The 22,313-nt window shown below is 40.5% G+C and overlaps 1 protein-coding gene and 1 long non-coding RNA gene across 3 annotated transcripts; one reads left to right on the top strand and one right to left on the bottom strand.

Annotated features, from left to right (window-relative positions):
* Positions 1-337: 337 nt before the first annotated feature.
* LOC145445140 (uncharacterized) lies at positions 338-21,891 on the top strand. Of its 2 annotated transcripts, none has more exons than XM_080323275.1 (5): positions 338-455; positions 12,587-12,685; positions 19,057-19,151; positions 19,734-20,213; positions 20,280-21,891. In XM_080323275.1, exons 1-5 carry the CDS (start codon positions 428-430, stop codon positions 21,207-21,209), a joined length of 1,632 nt encoding a protein of 543 aa, XP_080179401.1. In that variant the 5' UTR covers positions 338-427; the 3' UTR covers positions 21,210-21,891. The 2 variants fall into 2 exon arrangements, with proteins under 2 accessions (XP_080179401.1, XP_080179403.1); XM_080323277.1 differs by lacking the exon at positions 338-455 and adding an exon at positions 3,295-3,334.
* On the bottom strand, positions 13,426-19,059 carry LOC145445144 (uncharacterized). Its single transcript, XR_013916899.1, has 2 exons — positions 16,290-19,059; positions 13,426-16,056 (listed from the first exon to the last, which is right to left on the bottom strand). It is a non-coding gene; the product is annotated as an uncharacterized LOC145445144 (long non-coding RNA).
* Positions 21,892-22,313: the final 422 nt, after the last annotated feature.

The raw sequence follows: 22,313 nt of genomic DNA, 5'->3' as shown, positions 1-22,313 counted from the left end.
ATAGCTTCTGTATCACCTTCGTAAATACAGCTAGCAGTTTCCGCTTTGCGAAGAGCTTTAGATTTTGATGATATACTGATCAATGCGCTGAAAATAAATTCGGTGAGTTCTGATTCATCGGTAGCCGAAGCCATCTGTTCACCATTTCTGACGTTTCGTCAACTACAAGTTTATATTCTCGCAAAACTGCTGGCTGATTTAATAAGGTAAAACCTTGAATGATTTGGGAGTTGCTCATATGTGATGATTCGTTTTTCGGCTTACGAATCTGATTCGCTTTTATCATCACCGATGGGTCCGTTAGTCGGCGCTTAGTGAGAAATTGGCAGTGCTATGTGTATATTATTCTGAATAACATTCACATCCAGGATCATAAAATCTGACTAATCAAGAGAGGGTGATATAAAAAAGGAAGACGAGAAGAATCATGGCATATTATCGACCGATTTTTGACCGTGAGTACAGACGACGCTGCGATATCGTTTATTTGTCTTGGTTGAATATGTTTGAATTTGCATAATTGTTGGATTTAGCATTTGCTGCAAACAAGTCAAACGACTCTACTTTTAAAATGGGTCGATGTGTATTTAGCGGATGTATACGTCAGTAGCTGATGGCAGATGCATAAGTTTATTCAAAGTATTGTCATCATCAAATCATAAATATTTTTAAAAGATGTAGGTGCATAATCCAATCTTTTATGATTCTTATCCGAACATATTCATGTATACTGGGTTAAAGATGTAATGTTTGCTGACCCAATTCTTTGACCTGTGTCACATCGCAGGACATACAGGAGCCAGAAATTCTGCGTTGCACCCAAAGTAACTGAATTGTTAACAAGCATATAGGGTATATGACTTTGCTAAATGATCGCTGAAAAAAATTACTAATGAACGCATAACTAATAAATGATAAGTGCGCGCAGATTGGATTATATTGAGATCTGTTGTCGTCAAAAATACTTAAATAGTGGATTGTGACTTTGTACGAAAATGCATTTTTAGCATTGTGTACTATATATTGGTATATAATTCACCACGGAATCAATATTTTGCCATTTGTATGCGATTACATAAAATACGGGATGATGCATACGATGCGCAAAGCACTAATAGTGGCTGAAAGCTCTTATGTATAGTTCTCGGCGAAGCTAAGGTACGGTGAAGCGAATGGACGCATATCCGTGACTAATGCGGTGATGATTTAATCGGTTGCATCTATTTGATGTTCCGGTACACAGCGCTTAGCCGTACCACTGAACACAATCGGTAAAGTTACAGTTGAAGATGAGATGAGTCGGCGAGGGATATCAGGAAGTGCGCCCACGCAAATTGGCGGCGATTTCGATGAATAAGTCGCTGAAGAATAAAGACAAAGTGTACAATTTAAACTCCCCTCACTCCATAAGACACGACACGAGAAAATAATTGATACCGGACCTGTGCGACTCACAGGAAGTCACAAGATATGATAGCAAGAGCTCACGAGCAACAAATACACGACGTCGGTCCCAGATAATCGGGCTAAGCAGTATGACTGGATAGTTGGCATACCTGTACTAATGCATCGGCAAAAATACATCAAATTCGCACACTTTTCTATTATATTGCCACAGCATAATAGCTGCTAATGGATCCGTGGAGTTTAGCCGAATAACATCTCGCAGTGCTATAATTCTACGATTCCTGTGTAATTACATCTTGGCTGTATCTTATTCGTTGCAGTATTATAAGTCCAGTGTCATCCGAGAATTTTTTCTGCTCCTATATGATATCCGATATGATGGTGTATCGTAATAGATACTTCCACAATGTTTTTCTTTCTACTTTTGGTCGGGACATCTGAAATTGGAAAGTACCATCCGATGATTCACTGGTTTGTTTTGGTCTGATGATAAGAACAACATGAAAGGGTATCAAGGGTGCCATAGACCAAAGACTAGCCGGCTGTTCCGGTATAGACAGCTATTCTCTAACGCTGGCCGATGGCTTTGTTTTTACACCCTCGTCGCTGTATCAGTTCTATGGAAACCATTCTGGATCCCATCGGAATTAGGGCTTTTCAATACGTTTACTAACAATTCGGAGATCTTATTAATGGCCTTGCTGCAGAACTTATGTTAATATATAATGGAATCTAGGAGAACAAAAGTATTTTGGTAGTGCCTATGCCATGTACATTAGTATGCCTCTCATGAAATCATGCATCAAAATGAATCAAAATTGAGCCACATATAGTCAATCCATCGTCGATCATTCGTCTTCACACCTTCCATTCAGCGGCGTCTAAACATTGGTAGTGATAACTACCAACCGTTTCAACTATACTCGTTGTTGAAAAGTTTTTTAAGTTATCGCTGGAAAAAACGTGAGAAATTTTGTTCCTGCGAATTATCATATTTTCTGATAGTGACACTATGTAATGTGTCGGGGAATATAAGCAATACTATTGAAATTTTACTACGTATGCCTTGTATGAGATTGTCAACAGCTCCCGATACTTGACATAATCGATTTCTATTGATTACCCATGAACGCGAAAGCTATTCCTTAAATGGGCAATTGGGCATCTGTCCGCCGCGTGCTCAGACAAGAGTGATTTTCTCCTCACCGTGACACATGTTTTATGTAAGCAATCTATTATAGGGATAATACAATACAATACATACGCTAACGTAGCAAAGTAAATAAACATGTTTGGACTGACATGTGCGACGCGTCATATTTACACGGTGTCGGCACAGAATCTATAGACCATCCATCCCGTTTACCAGCTCGGTTTCCGTGGACATGAAATCATCGTTTGCTTCCGGTGTAGCATTGCAGAACATAGCTACATGCCGGAACGATATTTGGATGACACAACTGCAACAGAGCAATTACTTTAAAACATGATGGAATGTTCCCTCATATACTACTTTAACTGACCGAAATTCCGTGGTGATTCACCGCGTCTGCACGTTAACGCACCCAAGAGTTAGTTTCGTCTGCTAACCGGTAGTCGCGGCGCCGGTGTCGCATTCACCTGGAAATTCGTGCCCTTCACTGAAATAGCATTCCGATCATTTCATATATTTTGGCCGTCCTGCATACCTGTGGGAAACCAGTAGGATTCTCGATGACCCCGGACGTCGCGTGGAATGTTTAGTTCAGAACTGGATAAGCCTCCGATGCTTTGGTATTCGGCAATAGCTAAAGTTTTTCGAATCTTATATATTCAATAGCTATTACACGATGGCATTAACGGCACGAGTAAATTAGGGGTGCACCTATTTTGTGTAAGGGACCTATTTAAACGACTGAGGTTATGTGGAAGGCTATTGAGACTACAGGTAAGACTATATTGAGCCTAATGAGAAATATTGAGACTACATAAGACTACCGGAACTACGGAAGAGTAAGCATACTTGGACAACTAGAAATTTTTCAGCTTTTAAAAATTAGATTAGAATTCGAATCATAGCTACGCATTTTTTCCAAATAAGATTGAAAATATAATTGCTTAATTCGTGGAAACCTGGACATTGAATCATGTCGAGTTCATATCATATCACTTCATTCTCATAAGCACGATAATGGCAAATGTCTGTACAAGTGTACACCAAGCTCGGCTCGTTTTGCACTGTACAGATCTCCTGTAGCATGAACAGGAAACCAGAAATTAAATTAGAATTGAAATTAGAGCATTGAACATTTCACAAATTAGATTACAATTAGATTAACGGCATTTTGCCTTAATTTAGTCAAATTAGACAACTAGAATTATCTAGATGTCCAAGTCGTGGTCGTGGGTTTAATCCCCGGTCCGCGCAGACTTGATTAGTAAAACCGGTATTCATGGCTTTTCGCCTTGAGCTCAGCATCATTACCAGGATAGCATGGAGGGGTGGTGCAAGACTTGGCAAACCTTACAAGCTTATATCTTCACCATCCTTGTTCAGTGACATATGTACGTGATGGACTCAAGGCATGGATACGCGCAGATCGTGTGTTTGTAGGGTTGCATTCAAAACAAACGGCGTTTTAAAACACTTTGTTTAAAACATGTCTGAACAGTGTTTTAAACAAATGCATTTAACAAAAAAAGTTGTTGTTTTTTCAAACGTTGTCTAATTATGCCGTAATTGTATAAATACGTCCGAAAAACAATGTAGTATGCCCCTATGGACGATTTGCACCCTAAATGGTCGATGTATGCGATTGGGGTGTCTGGATTCTGGAACCCTCGAAATCGTCGTCGGTTCAACAGTTATAGCAAGTAGATATAGATCATTGGTACGGAATGGGTGTTCTGATGATGATGGCCGCCGACCGTAAAAATGATCCATAACGGTGTAGTCCTATGGTTAAATATATTTTTGGTCTGTTTATGACAGTGGTCGGAAGCCCTTCTCGTCGAAAGAGGAATATTTATCCTATATTTTCAATTGTCAATGTCAATCCACTGTGACGTCACAATTAAATATTCGTGACGTCGTGGCTAAAACCCAAACAATAAAAATAATGAAAACATGTTTTTAACAAGGGCCTTGTTCTAAACATGTTTGTTTTAAATGCAAGCCTATGTATATGTATATTTCTGAGCCGGTGCATATGCCGCGAAACAAGAATTAAGGACGAAAATAAACGTCCTATATTTATGCTCTTCAACCTTTTTCGTCGTGGTACACCCTTTTAACGTTTAATCGAAACTCGTACACCCTTGACCACATATAATGCACTGATCCCGTATATAGCAAGCTTAATCCAGGTTCAACCTTCTTGCTATTCACGGTCGTATTTCGATTACATATATATCGCAAGCGACCGCATCCCGGCGGAGAGTGGTCACTGGTCAGGTCATGGCCGATCTGGACGTCATATACTCATGTTCAATTGGCTACTCGGAACTTAGCACTGCGGATAGCCCTTGCGGTGTTTTGTGTCATCACTGATTTCTTGAGCTGTAGGCCTATGCAGAAGACTATAGCGTCACCATAGTGCTCACCGAGTATTTCCGCCTCCTTCGAATTTGAAATTTGGGGTCGGTAGCGCCTTGATTGGGTTTCGTGCTTGACGCGAAAACGTCCCATAATTCGCATCTCTCTTGGACACGAGGTGAACGTGAACAAAATCCACACTTCAAGAGGCGTGGCTCTTGTGTGGCTGCGTCGAAAAATCTTCATGAAAAAGATGTTTTTCTATATTGTTTCTCAAGCATGACGATTGACGAACAAATTTTGACCTTTTAATGCGGACCAGTCAAATGATGCTAAAATCTTACAGCCCAATCACTACCCTAGTCTTTTTCAGTGGGATGCATAATTATCAAGTACATATATCATATATCACACGGAATATTGATGCTCTGTTCTAGAAACTCGAGGTATAAGACTGAAAACGTGGGAAATTCCATTATACCTCCTTTGTTCTATTCGTGTTGGGTGATGATAATTTTTCTTGGGATCATAGATCATAAAAAGGCTTAACTCTTGATAGAAATGTGCTGGCTAATACAAGAACTTTCCAATTACTCAGCATTGCATCGCCGGCCGATTGAAATCGTCTGTTTGACTTGGCTGGACTAGGTGATTTTTTTTCGGTAGGCACGCCGCATGCTCATTGCTCAATTGTTTGAACTGTTTGTTGATTTCTACCGCTCCAGCGTAGCCTATGGAGTCGTTAACGAGTACTTTCTAGGTATAGTTCGAAGAAACTTCACCACACAAATCCCGGGTTTTGCAAGTATCACTAAACGGTTTCAATGGGACTGTCTTTATTAGTCGTTTCTTGCGGGAACGGTGGCTCAGACTCGCATTTGGAATGCACCGGTTCGGTTCTCATCACCGAAACAGTAATATACCAAGTCGAGAGCAACACAATTACGAATCAAGAAGCTTCTACTATCTACGTATGCGATATGCGTACGCGAACATTTCCACTACAGTAATCGCTTCAGAATCACTGATGCGATTGTCCGCGAGGCCGTTGTACCCTTTTCAAAAGCATCGTCGAGTTCTGACGCGAGAGAATAGAATTTGCGTCAGCGTATGTTGCCCTCGATTCGTATGATTGCCGGCATTTCACGGTCGGTTTGCAACGAGATAAAAGGTTGTTCCGTAGATCTCTCGAACGAATTTAACCAGTGCTCGTCACTCAAGTGTCATGAAAATAGAGCGGTCACGAGTCAGGCGGCAAAGTAACGTGACGACCGGTCTTTTCGACCTCTGGATCTATTGGGACATCTCTCCCCATGACAATACGAAACTGTAAAGAGCCCCGCACCGTAAAATATCCAGTACAGCTAATGATACAATTAGAGCGAAATGCCGGTAATATAATTCTAATCTAATTCGTGAAACGTTTCTATACTCTAATTTTAATTCAAATCTAATTCTGGTTTTCCTGCAAAGGCTACATGAGATCAGTATAGTGCGAAACGAACCAAGCTTGCTGTACAGACATTTGCCATTCTCATGCTCACGAGAATGAAATCCAACTTGATATGCATTGAACCTGGTGCAATTTCCACGTTTCTGCGAATGCAGTATTTCTATCCTAATATAATTTGGAAAAAAATGTGTAGCCATAGTTCTTGTCTAATAGGAAAAAAACTGTTCGGCTATAATTCTATTTCCAGTCTAATTTGGAAAAATGTATAGCTATAATTCAAATTCTAATCTACTTTAGCAAATATAAAAATTGTCTAGTTGCGCAAGTCTTCTTACGAATGACATGACGTCGCTATAGAGACGATTACCATACAGTGAGTTATGCTGTTGTGATAATGATTGTAAATCCGCTGAATGCTACCATGTTGTGAAATTGTGGATGTTCTATGGAACACTGAATTTACTGAATACTTGTAAATTTTGGTTGAATGGAATCGCTACTAATAGCTCTATGCTCGCAGTTCAACCTGGCAACCAAGCATCATTCACCAGACGTATTGTAACAGTTTCCCGTCTCTTGATGCAGATGCAAAACTGACGAGTGTTAATGCGGTAAATTACATTCATCGGATATTCATGACTATAATTCCAGCATGTAGCGTGTATTGATATAAATAACCTATTGCTACTTATTGGTAGAAAGGGGACCGTTATGGGGCTGGCTTGGCCCACGAATCCGAGTCAAGTGTTAACATGAGATTCCAGTCAAGTACATAGTGACCTTTGGGTACCGAAAGTAATAAAAAAACATGACGTCAGAATTTCCAAAAAACATCATGATTTAGCCTCTTCTCAATCGTTGCGTCATCTTGGAACACTTGGAGATTTCAAGGAAAGAAGCGAAAGAAATTCAATTGTGAATGATAGTAATCGTAAACCGATCATTTTGTGATTTTGTTTGGACTAATCGGGGCCTATCGCACGCCCCAGGCTAAATACAATCGCAGTGTCACGTGAGCGATAAATTCATGCAATCAGGGCCGTAACAGCACTTCGTCAGGCCCCCCAAAAAAACTTTGGTCTTGGGCCCCCCATAGGGTTATAGACCAAACCTCCCTTATATAGACCCCCCTCCGACGATACACTGTTTACCGCTATTCATCATTTTCATTGGGAGTTTGTTTAGTGAATCACCTTTTGTCGCCTAAGCGCGCGAAGCGCGAAAAATCTCCAGAATTCATGATTTCATCGGTCAGTATGATCAGGAATTGCATATACTGTTATCAATTTTTATGTTCTATCTGCTCACGTAATCAGATTTGGCGGTAGAGCTGAGTGAGATGTGTTTGAAAAGGTACGACCAGTCGACCACTCAATAATAATTAAATATCTTCGGGCGTATAGTATACCCGTTGGCAGGAACGAAACAGCACCTCGTCAGGCCCCCAAAAACGTGGGTCTTGGGCTCCCATGGGGTGATAAAACGATCCCCCCATCACGTTGTTCGCGTTTGTCACGATATTAGCCTATCTGTATTGTATTGTGAGCCAACGCGAAGCGCGAAAATTTTCGATAATTTACGATAAAATCGGTCAATCAGATCGGCGATTGCATATATATTATGCTATCAATTTATTGTCCTCTCTACTCAAGTAATTAGATTTACCGGTAGAGCTGAGTGAAGTGTCTTGAAAACGGGAGGGCCCGTAAATAATAATTAAACATCTTCGGGCGGGCGGACCCGTTGGTATGACTTCGTTACATGATGTTATTTCGTGACTTCCAATCTGCTATATCAAAAAAATAGAATCGCCGAAACGTAGGCTTCTAAACTAAGAGACTCACACGATTTCAAATTGGTATTTCTTCACTGGCATAAAATTTTTCCCAGCGGGATGGTATTTGTCTTGTGAGGTTCAGATTTCAAAGACAGGAACATTCGGCGCCAGTCATTTAGGTGCCTAGACAATTAAACCTATATGTATTTGGTATAGCCTATATAACGAAGTCTTCGGTCTGCATAAGGGCATATACCTTTTCGGCCAAGCTTTTCTCGCTGCCGATCGTTCTGACACACTTCTTGGAGTTGCATGTTATATGGCCTAAAACTTGATTGTATGTCTTGTGGGTCGTGGCGCGGTAATGGCCCATTACCCAATAATATAGATAAATGGCTATTTGAATTCGCGCACAGCGCGAAAAATTTTCGAAAAAATTGCATAAATTTTCAAAAAATACTCTATGATTTATGCTAATTCACGAAATAATTTTGGGCCCCCTCCGAGCTCGCCCCCCCCCAATTGGGGGTTCGGGGTGCGGCAGTTACGGTGCTGCATGCAATAATCTCCCCGTGTCAGAGTGCCCTATCGAAACCACGCTAAAAGAGATGGAAGATGAGCACATGAAAACATTTCTAGTAGCCACTGTGTCATATCTATCGATTCTTAAATAATAATTATATAATTAAATAATCGTATACAAATTGACTTTCTCATCAAGTCTGTATGCGAGCAAGAATGCAACACCATTAACTATTTCGAAACAATAATGGAATTCCATATTAATAACTGCTGTTGCAACAACTATGCGTTATATGCATGACGATAGTGCTAATAAAAGATACTGAACAATGTATGGTAAGTGTCACTTCCAGCCGCAGGCAAGAACTTATCCATTCGGAGCTAATACATCTTCAACAAGAGCAAAGATATTAGCTTGTAAATGCTATCTCCGGGCCCATTACGTAAGGCAAACGAAGACCCTATACACGCGTCCTCTTCTGCGAAATGTTTTGATCGAGCAAAGCCCTCGAATTTCGTATTGTATGTAATAGCAGTTATAGAACCATTGAACATAATTTCTTCCAGAGTTGTAACATGACGCTCCGGTACAGTTATCATTTTACTGAGATATACCCGGCGACTTTCAACGCGCCTATTTTAGTCGCAATAGCGGACGTCAGTCTAGGATTGTCTGTAAATTGATGTCCTTGCTAGGTTAAATTGTCGAATAGTCTGTCGAATAGTCGAATAGTTTGTTATACCGAGATTGTCTTCGTGTTGCATTTCATCGGCCCACGTATAGTTCCAAACCCGATTCGATGTTATGCTGGGTCCCTCCAGCTCTGTATTTCTCAAAACTAACCCACGTCTAGTAAACAACGTGACGTCAAACAACAACGAACGAAAATACGAAGATTAAACCGGCAGCCTACTTTTAGCTCTTCGTGATACGTAACAAGACCTCATAACACCACTTGTGGGATGAGAGATGAAGTTTAAATCTAATGCCGACGTGACAAGCCTCACATTTTCTGATTTTAATTAGTTTGGCATTTTATCACCGTAATGTTTACATGAATATTGTAAGTATAGCTCGAAAATATGAGCGCCGTGATATAGATGAAGCATAAAATTGCGATTATGTGGATTTTACAGTCTTTTACTGCAGCCAGCAATGGCCACGCCCGCAAATAATAGCGCGCTACTGAAACGCCTTTTTTATTGGGAACATTTTACAGAAAAGGAGGCTTATTTTTCAGTATCTGCAATTTTACAGCGCAAAATATGTTAAGTACTAAAATTTCAAAGTTTATCATTTAAAAATGTTGCGAAGCTCTGATTGACAGTTGCATATCCCGTTCACCCAACGCAGCCCACTTTCGTTATTCCGGTTGTCGACCGCCGTTGCAGTATTCGTAATAAGTTGTAATAAGTTCATTTAGTTACCGCTTGATTTCAAGTAGGGGAGATGTGGTACCGATGGATCTAAAATTGCAAAATGATCTCCGGCCCTCAAATCTTCAGCCGAGAATAGCTTATCTTTTGCTGACTCAATACTTTAATCCAAGCTCTACCATCAATACTCTACCAAGCTCTACGACCATGGGACCTATGAGACATAAGCTTAAAACTCAAATTTCAACTAGTTTTGATGCGTACTATAATCTAAGCTACAACAAGCCAATGAAGAATGTTTCGTCTCACCTTCAAGAATAAAATAAATTATATCAACTCAAATGTTGGATAAAATCACGTTTGGATTTCCGCCAAAACTAACAAAATTAATGGCACATATCGCAAATCGACATGTTGACTTTCAAATACTGGAAGTTGATATAGAAAAATGTATCCATTTATCCAAATTTATTTTACACCCCCTAAAACGTAAATCATTTGTCACAGATCCCGTAAGTAGAAGTTTTTTGCATGCGAGGAAAGATTCTGCCAGCATACCATTGTAGACAAAGTCGCGTACTGTGATCATGTGATTATTATCACAGAGACTTTTTCAAGTATTTTTGGTCCCAGTGTCTGTTGTTGTTGTTGTTTTTTTGGGGTATTCATGGTGTTTGTCGACTACTGTGGTCATTTACACCAGGCCGATATTCTTTGTATTTTCCGTAACTGCCGACTTATAGCACGGCCCACCTCTAGGCTTTTGTAAGACACCGCTGACGCGGATGAGGTGGCGAGGAGGAGCCTAGGTAAACCTCCAACACTTAGATATCGGAATTCGGAAGTCGACCTCGGTCGGACTCGAACCCGCACCCATTGGTGTTGTAGCCGCGGATTATACCACTGCGCTATCTCGCCACAGGGTCCCAGTGTCTCATCGGTACCGCATCTCCCCTACCTCAATACCGTGGCGCGCAATGCCTTAAATGGCGATAAGCACCACTCAGATTTCCAATAATCATAATATTAATATTAATAACGTTACTTTTATACCAACGATCAAAATATAGTCATTCCTGTTGCTTAAGCAAAAGTAGAAGTAGTCTTAATTGATTACGGTCAAATAACATTGCCGAATTCACATTATTATTTCATGGGGAACCATGGTATTTGTATGTCTGGAGAGGACACATGTAGTATAAACACTAAACAGGTGTACAAAGTATTTTTGACGGTCTTGAAAATTTGATATCAATGCATGCAAACGCGGAATGACGAGTGACAGAGGCTCAATTTCCAAGCAATTTTACAAGCAGAAATTATAATATTAATGTGAATGCGAAGACTGTGTGATTATCGTAAAAGTATAGAACACATGCATTTAGTATTGGAAATAATATAATAATTTGAACGCTTCGCTACTAACCCCGTATGCTGATCAATGGTGAAGGCTGCAGACCAAGGACAACACCCCACTTAACATAGCGATCAATTATCTTCAGCTATATATACATGCAGACACAACCATGCTTTTAGCCCAAAATAATTTCATCTTTGTGGCGCGTGGATCATTCTATTACAGGGATAAAGTTCAGCTATTTTTAGGGGCTCGGAGAGGTCACATCCAACCTCCATAAAGTTCAGTTATCATAGGTTCCAGATAAACATACCAGAAAAACGCGCCCCAGCCCCGTCTGCGTTGCAAGATGATTAACATGGCTATATGGTCATCACTAATATAAAATATACATCTGAAGACCCTACTATTAATCATAACAGTATAGCTCTTCGTTTTGTTTCATCCCTAATGCGGATTAGTTTTCTTGGGATTACATATTATTAAAATTATTAACTTTTGACAGAAATGTGCCGGCTGATAGAAGCGGACAAATTATACCCATCTAGTTGGTTGAAATTTTTGTGTGTAATTCTAGTTGCGGATTTTGAAAACTGAGTATAGTTGTATGGTATAGCTATAGTTGCGGATATTGTGAAGTACGTAGTTTCATTTCTAGTTCTGGTTGCGGTTCCGGTTATCGCAGGCCTCGACCAGACTTTCACAAAAATATCCAGAATGGAATAAGGTAGAAATATTCCTTAGCTCTGTCCCGATATGATAAGGTATTTGCAGTTGAACATTTCAACAGATAGCGACGCGTTGCGATACATTCGGCACGGCAGAATCCTGGTGATTTCCGACCGAAGATAACAAACGTGGACGTGACTAGAATCGAAAATTATCCATTCATAACAGTTTCTCGCTAAAAAATGCATCACAGGTAGTTTTGCGGGGGTGAAAAGCAAAATGTTAAGAGAATATCCACCGACCATCGTATCCTACGCAAAAGCGTCAATCCGAGTAACATTAGAGATCGCTTCATTGCAAGTTGTAGCATGGCAATTCGTCGCTAATTCGATAACAACATGACACCTTTGTTGTAAGATTCAAAACGGCTTAGTGCTACGTCATAGAAAGTTCGAAGAGGTGCACCTCACGAGTACCCACTCATTGATCCGATTCTCCTTTATTTCGCAGCTTACAATGGAATCATACGGACCGACGACAGGCAATACACGGACGCGAGAGAAACCGGTTCCATTATGCAGAGTTACACCCGATACGCTATGGCTCGAGGTAAATATTGATATAAATCCGCTGATATTCTCTCGTGTCCTCTTTGTGACGTAGCATGACCAGGGCCGTTCTATTGTGTGCGGCTCGATACAAATATACGGAAAGCCACTGTTTTGATTTGTTAAAGAATTTGAGATGCGCGTGATATTTTGCCGGCAAGGCATAATGCGGATGTTTCTCCCGAATTAATGTATTGACGAAAACAGACTTCTGTTTAGAAGAAACTCATTTTCGCGACCTTATCATTCAGTGAGTTAATCCAACAGCATAGAAACACCAGCGAGCGATTAGATCCGAGATCTGCAGAGTAAAAATGCATGCTTCGTAAATCCCGAGCAATTCCGGACCTTGGAGCGTTCTAAGTATGATTTGTGTCTCACTGCATTCGCCAGAAGCCACCGATGCCAGATGAATCCAGCGACGGTTTGAGAGTACAGATCTGATCGCAGATGAGATATCAAAAAGTATCGTATTATTTCGGTATCCTGATTTAAAATACGTGGAATATCCTGTCCTAAAATGTTGGACAATAGCGCTATTGTGTCGAGATGCTAATGTTATCAATATGACCAAAGGTCCCGATCAGAAAATATAGCAAACGTGAAAAGTATGTGTCATCCCTTATGGCTTCTTGTACGGTGTAGGCCAACTGTACCCATCAATCGTAATGATTGCCGGCGCTTCTAAGCATTTTAGAAATTTTATCGTGCCGCATCGTCCCGGCATAATCACTCAAACAGGATGTCCCAAATCTCTCGCATTTGAATATGTTTGCGAGGTTCAAACTGCCGCATTGCTTCGAGAAAAATGTCAAGTTTATTACCTCGCCACAGACTTTGGAGTAAAGGACATTGCATATGTAATATAGCTCAACCTTAGATGAGTAAGGCGTAAAAGTGAATGACATCACGATGCGAAACTCCTCACCAGCGAGTGCGAACTGATTTGCAAACTTTTTCTGTAATTACACCCGTGCATAACGACCCCATTCACTCACTTTATATCAAGATAAGATATTTAGTACAGATCTGCCGAAAGCTTTCGTTTTTGTATGTGATTTGCGACTCAGAAATGAGCTTTTCCCCAGCGCGCTGATGCACCGCCTTTCAACAATGATACTCTCCAGGTTACCTTACAGCGCTTACACTGTGTATAGTACATTCTGTTGTGATATAGCCTATACCAACATCCAATTTATACTTCACATGTAAAAATCCAATGGTATACAGTATAATTGCACGGGATTATCACGTTGTATCACCAATCGCCACTTGAAATCTAGAAGATTATGACATGCCCCCAAATAGGAGTCGAGGTATACAATGACAAAGCAACAGAGCTAAAATTAGATTAGCCTTACGCAAACGATAAGAACAAACCAATGAAAGTAAACCGGCAATAGTATCTTTACATGGCAAACAGTGGTCTAGATATAGAGTTACACAATCGATTGTGACGATACAAATTTCGCAATTCGAGCCAACGATACCGGCGTATATTTCGGGTACATCCAAATGTATCCGGCCGGCATGTGGTAGTAAAATTATAACTCTCTTTGTTTAGTTTTTCGTTGGGCAATTCTTCTTTCGCGACGCATCAACCATATTACATAATTATATCCAGATTGGATGAAATTATTTAAAGAAACTGAAGTAAACTTTTTGACTCGGCATGTACCGGGTAATGTTACTCCCACATGACGTCGAAAAGTCCTTTGTAGTCTCTTGGTAGAGGTCTCTTCCAAATGCGCTGTCAATACAGACGACTATTGAAGGGTAGGTAGTGAATATATGAGACTTGAGAATAGAAGATCCAGAAGAAACTGAGATAAACAGTTGCAAATAAATAAAATAGTGTGTATTTGGTGTATGGTAGGATTTACTCTGAAATTATTCATAACTCAAGGTTTTCCTTATTTACAATAAAGGTGCGCGCGACTATATTTCTATAGAACTTTTGACTTCGAAAAGATTGGTGTGAAATAGTAGTGCCTCTGAGATACACAATGATGAGCGGCAGGGAAGACCTTCGTTTATATATCTTTTCATTATGAGAAATCTGCACTGGGAATTCGAAGACATGTTATTGCTACCTGTACTGCCAACGAATGTTATAAATGTGAATATAAGAGCCAGAATAAGCTTTAGCCTATAGGTAGCCAGTATACCCATCAGTTGATAAAATGAGTTTGATAATTGGTGGATCACGACATGATCATAATTGTACTTAATAATAAGTGCATATAGCAGAGCCGCCACTGCGCAGAAAGGCGCGCACGCCCTATCCAAGTTGTAGATGGTGGATTTATGACAGTATCGCTAGGGTTACCATATTTTGGAATCGGGAAAGGAGGACATTTTTTCAAAATTTTCAAACTTATAATACTGGAGGAAAATCTTGAAAAAATGGTAAATTGTTCCCACTTCGTGGTCGGTTGACTAAAAAAAGGTCAACTTTCATACTCCGTGCCCAAATTACAGGTTTTCTTTCACATTATCAGGTTGTTGACTGTAAAAAAAGTCAACTTTTCGGCTCAGCTCCCGAAATAGCCGCCGGAGCGTTACTTCAGTGCTAATTTACTGTATATCAGCCGAATTTGCCCTACCTTTCTCAAAAAAGAGGACAAAATCTCAAAAAAGAGGACATTTAGGCGTCCTCGGAGGACATTTTCAAAAACCTGAAAAAGGAGGACAAATACTCCTAAAGGAGGACGTATGGTAACCCTAAGCATCGCGAATACGTGGTTATGATTAAACCGAGATATACTCACTGTTGCAACTCGTGATTGCCTCAATAAGACAATAGCCGCTCCCATGATACCATTTATAACTATTGGAAATCGGACCTCATTTAAAATTGTGCTGCACTTGAGTGTTCGTATGATTCCTGGTTGTGCTAATCAATCGTCAGTATACATGCGCATACGCATGTGCAGCTGTTGATTATAATCTATGGGTATCACACAGACAATTCACAAAACAGAAATAATCTTATGATATCTCTGCTTCATCGTATATACGAACTTCGCTGACTGCGTAATATATATCGTCACAGTTCGAAGATAGGTTTGTTTACGTCGCTTATTTGTGAATAGCCTGAAATACGGGAGTATACAGCGTCAACTCGAAACTCTAACCTACAATGCCTCCCATACGTAAGTCCAAATGCTGTAACAATAAATTTGACATGGTTGATTGCAGCAAACGTGACGCCAGCCACTCGCACTAACACCTGACGCACCGGTAAGCCGCTTGATGTTACGCATACGCTGCGTAAAACGACGCAAAACGCCCAAGGCACCATGCTGCAGGCGTTCAGTCAGACGTCAAAACGATTTAGAGCACGTACGCGGGCCGGTGAAATGCCGTCAGCTGAGAAAACCACATGTACTTAAAAATTGCCAGGGCCACTCGATAATCATGGGGAATTAAACAGAGAACGTAACGAAGTTTCGTTAACGGGTGTACAAACAATACAAAACGGTATTGTTTTGACTATTTTAAGAACCGATACCGTACGACTTAATTTCCCTCACTTCAAGGTCATTGACATACGAAAGCTGTTACGCACATGATATGCAAAAACAGACGTTAGCAATCAATACCTCAGCAGAAAAATAATTACTGCGGCGCGCATTGTGGAAGTTCAGGCACCCTCACAAGTTCGCTACCCATTCGCGACATCAAAACACCGATCGAAACTTTCCATCAAATCTGTTCCTGGAGAAATAACGAGGTATTGCGTTATTATTTGGCAATCGATTGGAGTATTATTTCAATGCTTTTAAAATCGCAAATGCCAGTGTGCAGATTTTCGGAGTTTGAGAAGTCGACAACTTTCAAATCTATTGAAAACTGATACGGTAATTGGTATCCATCGGAATGAAAATCTGGAAGTTCTGTTTTGATAGGAATCTAACCTATTTCCGACTTCACCATCGGCTGCGCTGGTCTCGCTCAACGTTTTCTGGAAATCTTGACTCTATACTATGAAATCGTTGTAGTTCTAACGTGTATATGGCGAAAGAATAATAATGGTGCACGAAGTAAAATATATGCGGCAAATATGTTGCTGATAATAGTTTGTATATACAATTGGACGTTATATTCATATTGAAATGAACCCGAATATCTTCGGCTGACACTCGTCAGGGGTAATCGTCAGCAACTATTAGATGATCGGAAACAACGTTGTCTACCAACCATCGTATCACCTGATATGGTTGGAGTTGATTTAATCCCGCCTGATTCTAATACATTCTACAAAATATCGTTTCCGTTCATGGTTTCGCCTTGTGATCGATAATAATCACTAGTTTTATCATTGTATGTTCTTGGTTTGCGTTATGTAAGTGCTGGAGATTAGAAGAAACTGTTTTAAAATACATTTGAATAATATATTCAATGATATTTCAATATTAATATATTTTTCAATTGCTGGAGATTTGAAGACACTCCTAGAAAAACAGAACTTCAATATTATGATTCAACGAAATATTCAATGATATTTCAATATGAATATATTATTCAGATGTTGGATATTTGCACAGTGCGACAGGAGTGTTCTTCGTTTGAGCTGGCAGTCAGTCAATTATTGTTAGGGTCGCATTTAAAACAAAAATCAACTTAAAACAAACATGTTTAAAACATGGCCCTTGTTTAAAACATGTTTTTATTATTGTTTTCTAGTCATGACGTAATTAGTATTTAATTGTGACGTCACATGGAACTTGAAGTGGCATTTACAATTGAAAATTTAGGGTAAATATGGGTCCTTCGACGAAAAGGGCTTCCGACCATTGTCATAACTAGACTATAAATATCTTTAGCCTGGACTACCTAGTTATGCAGCATTTTCACTGTCGGCGGTCATCAACATCAGAACGCCCATTCCGTACAAATCATCTATATCTACTCGCTATAACTGTCGAACCAACGACGATTTCGAGGGTTCCTGCCAGGACTCCAGATCGTATACGTCGACTATATTGGGTGCAAATCATCCGCAGGCCCATACTACATGCTTTTCGGAAGTTTTTGCACAAATTATGGCATAATTAACCAACGTTTGAAAAATTGAGGCATTTGTTTAAAACGAAGTTTTAAAACACCGTTTGTTTTAAATGCAACCGTAATTATTATATACTATCCATTGACTGCGATGTCATCACAAATTACAATAACCCGTGAAATATGCGCTTTACCGGAACTTGGTTAAAATCATTTTTGACAATCAATATCAGATTCAGAGATGGATTGGATCACAAATAGAGTTCACATCTCTACAAGTTCCGTGCGACGCATCCTAAACTATCAGTGGTCGATATTCATCATGCAGTGATACGTAATTTCACATGAAGTGCCTTTCCCCTCATGTATCCTACATACAACATTATTATATTCGATGTAACTACAAGGCAGATCACCGTCTTTAAATGCACTTGGGGCTAACGGGCATGCTATCCCTGATGCATTATTAGTAAGGAAACTTTAAAGGTATTTTCCGTGATGTGCTTTTGGGTAATCACCTCAACTCCGCTGTGCCTGCACACCAACAAATTGGATTATATTGGAAAGGTACGTAATCTACGACTTATCCTCTTGAGACGAAACCCAGGGATATCCAAAACTCCCTGTCGGTATCCCTTTACGAAACTATACCCAAAAGTCCGTTTCTCCCTCGATACAGTCCATTGATCTCTTCTATAGTCCGAGAGAATGTTCTAGCGCGTTACGAGAAATGCGTACCAACTCCAAGACAACGACGTAGGACCCAACGCACAACGTTATTATAGCAACAACACTCACGAGATGAGAGAGAAAAAAATCTCACGCAAAGTTTACGCATACATATATAAAGGTGCGAGGAATCCAGTCGCACAGTAGTACAATGGCTGATGATGATTCATCGGTAAGCAACATAGTATAGTAGGATACGAAGAGCTAGACAAATTAATAGTAAATATTCTCTCGAACTTGATGACTTGGTAAAAAGCAATATCGAGATGCTCAGGTGAAACGATGTAATCAGCATCCGCAACGGATGAGAAACCCGGAATCGTTGTATACTTGGAAATGAGAGACTCTTGGAGGTACGGCACCTCGATATACAATTGAACAATATATTAATGTTGAAATAAACCCGACTATTTTGGCTAACACTAGTCAGGGGTAGTAGTCAGCAACTAGCAGATAATTGGAAAGAACATTGTATAGGCTACTTGGAAATAACAAATCGTTCTTTTTTCGACAGCATATAAGGCATATCAAATCATAGATTAAGAATATCAAGTATTTCTTCCCGCGGAGCGAAATCGCCATCAAGCTCGCTACAGCAACAACAATTTACCATGAAGAATGCAATGTTTTCAGCAGGGTACTCGGACTTGAACGCCATGTACAACGAAGTCTGCCCGCCTCATTCGCTAGACGAGAATATGTTCCAGCCACATCCAAGCACGCTACTGGTAAGTTCCCGCGGTAGCTCTTGCAGCGAATTTTGTGCATAATCAGTCTTTTCTCACTCCTCGATTTCACATGTCATCACCCCATGGCGTCATATGACTTTTACGTCATTAATTTACAGCATGACGTTGCAGATTTTCTTTTCAAAACATTGACCTCGTGTATATTCGAACATTTAATAACCACATCACATCACAGTGATGTTGACTTTCTTTATGTGTATTATCAATTCAACTAATGCCTAAACCCCGTAAGAATATGTAATCTGAATTTCGAGAATAATACAAAAAAGGCTTTGTTGTTGACACTTCGACGCAAGAGCACATATAAAAACCGAACGAGCCCTTTATCAAGAGCTCATTCGAGAGAGTGGTTCGTCGGTGCCGGGGTTTGGAGAATGGTACTTTTTAGCGAAGATAGTAAATTTACAACGAAGTCTTTAGTGATGTAAGGCTAAGCTTCGGTGTTTCTAGTATGTTAGTAAGTCCACAGATATTGACTCCAATATGAATTTCATAATTGTATCGTTGTCGTGATAACGTAGTCTTGTCGATTTCTCAAGTCCTTGTAATATTCTTTTACAGAATTATCCTACTCAGTTCAGCAGTGCCGTTGATCATACAAGTCAGCAGATGCCTATAGTACCATACGGTATACAACAAAACGACCATCGCTCGTACTCTCCTGGGATGTCAAGCAGTTCAAATGATCTCAGAAACATGGGAATTCCGACTCACTTTTCGACCGGCTCCGAGAGGCATTCTTCGCCGGGCCCGCACAGCCTAAACTCGGCCAGCAAACCCGACATGCAATGGATGGTTACTACAAGTCACATCGACATGAGATCGATAACACCACCGAACGCAGTCGTAGCGCATTCGAGCATGCACCAAAATCCATTGGTACCTCACAGCGCGCAGAAGTCATCCTCGGTTAGAATATCACACTCTGGCTACACAAATCCTTCCTCGTCGACAACTACTGCAGACGGCAAACCAAGGTTAACAAAAAGCGGAAAGCCCAGAGGTACGCCGGGCAGAAAGCGAAAAGTCGAAGATCATGATGTAAGATTGAAATAACTTATTTTGTAAATATGGAACATAGCACTAAACAATGTTTCTGTATTACAGCTTGCACCAGAGGAGGCTGCAAAAAGACGCTTACGAAGAGAAAGAAACAAACTAGCAGCGGCCAAATGCAGGAACCGGAGACGTGAGCTTACTGACAGACTGCAGGGTGAAACCGACATCTTAGAAGACCACCAAGGCATGCTAACTCGCGAAATCATGGAACTGCAACAAGAAAAAGACCACTTGGAATTTATCTTAGCATCGCATGCACCAATGTGCAAAGTTCTACAAGACAAGTCCCTGAACCTAATGAGAAACGAAAGTCCGAAAGACACGTCCTGCATGAACACCACCGACTGCCTTGGACTCGGAGACCGCCACAGTCACGATTCTGACCTACTGTCAGCGGTTGATTCCCTCGAAGAAATGAACAATCAGCAAAGGTTACAAGCTAGCACAGTGTCCGTGATACAAGCAGGTCCGTCTTTGACGAACTCATGCAACAGGTCAATGGAAGAAAACATATACAACCAACAGAACAACTCCGTAATAGTAGGAAGTGAGTCTTTAATGGCGAGCTCGTACCCGGTACAGTCCAACAACTGCCACAGACAGGATATGTTAGATCACAGACGATTTGCGTCGTCTCTTCCTAGCCTGGACATAGGGAATGCCGGACCGGTTGAAACACTGAATACGCCAGTATGCAGTCTCGCAACCCCGTCCAATACTTCATCAGTGTTTACGTTCCCGAACACACCATGTGTGACCAGTAGCTCTGTGACGACATCTGTACTGAATTCATCCGATGTCGGGTTCAACTGTGGCGACTTCAACACGCCCGGGATCATCACTTCGTCCAGCGCCAATAATTACGGCTCGTATCACAACGCTCGCGAAAGCTGTGCCGCAGCTCACAGGCGAAGCTCTTCAAGCGAACCGCACACCAGCCCGGACTCTGTGAAATCTCCAAAGCTTCTTTCATTGTAAAGACCACGCCGGAGACATGAAGACTGACACATTGCTTGTTCATAGAAGGTGTTTTCTTTGATTCGAGTGAAAAAGTGGGACCATTGTTTCGTATACTTGTTCTAGTCGCGTCTGTTTCCATGTTTAAGTTATTATTGAGAGTTTTATTTATTAAGGATATGTGCCGTCATATGAATCAAATTGTAAATACTGTATCTGTATGCATTTACGTGTCGCACTTATATTCATGTTCATTTTACGACGTTTATGTTCCACGCCTATCTTATTTTACTCAGAAATCATACTATTTTGTAGCTTTTCTTTATGATATAACTCGCCAACACATTCGAATATCAAAAGACTGATTACCTGAAGCTGCTGAAACTTACCGGGGAACATTTCAGTCGGTCATTACGCCCTGTGACATCCCCCATAAGATATCCAGTGAATAGCGACAATCCATTGGTAAAAACAAAATTACTTTTGCAACAGAGCACAAATGCGAATTTTGCCAGTCAGAAATATTATACAGATTTGCTATTATAATTATATTACTTTTGTTCAACTACTGTATACATTTTCACGTTACTGCTTCAATTTACTGTCACATCTGTTACGCCGTATTTTCTTCTACCATTTACTTTTTTATGTAGTATTTTGTATTTTGCCCCACCATAGGCAATATAACTGGACGGGAACATTCGCTATCGACTGAATTATTGATAAACAGAGGACACTCGTGAAAAACAAAGTACGGAGAAAGGGACTGTGACGTATAAGTGAAGTGAATAGAAGGGTACTCGCTGCAAAGGTCGCTCTGTTGTTTGGCTTCACTAAAGTTGAAGCGCGTTGAAATGTTGAGATCACAGTCTATCAGGGTAGCACGTTGCTAAGCCTGTGTCGCTATTGATAAACCTGCGTGTCCGGGTAATATACACTTCACACCCTCTGCTAATATTAAGGCTTGCCATGTCGAACGTTGACGAAGTACAACGCACTATGCCCGTCATAAGGTATCGCATCCAACGCCCAAGTTTAATTGTGATGTGAATCTATTTATAAATCAGCGGCAATCGCGAGTCGCTAAGACGTCAGCAGAGATTTAAGCAACGCCGATAGAGCATC

Source organism: Botryllus schlosseri, chromosome 8, assembly GCF_051294905.1.
Source record: "Botryllus schlosseri isolate E-star chromosome 8, Bs_hap1, whole genome shotgun sequence".
NCBI classification, from domain to species: Eukaryota; Metazoa; Chordata; class Ascidiacea; order Stolidobranchia; family Styelidae; genus Botryllus; species Botryllus schlosseri.
The sequence above is the reverse complement of the archived record's forward strand: the minus strand, read 5'-3'. Positions and strand labels throughout refer to the sequence as shown.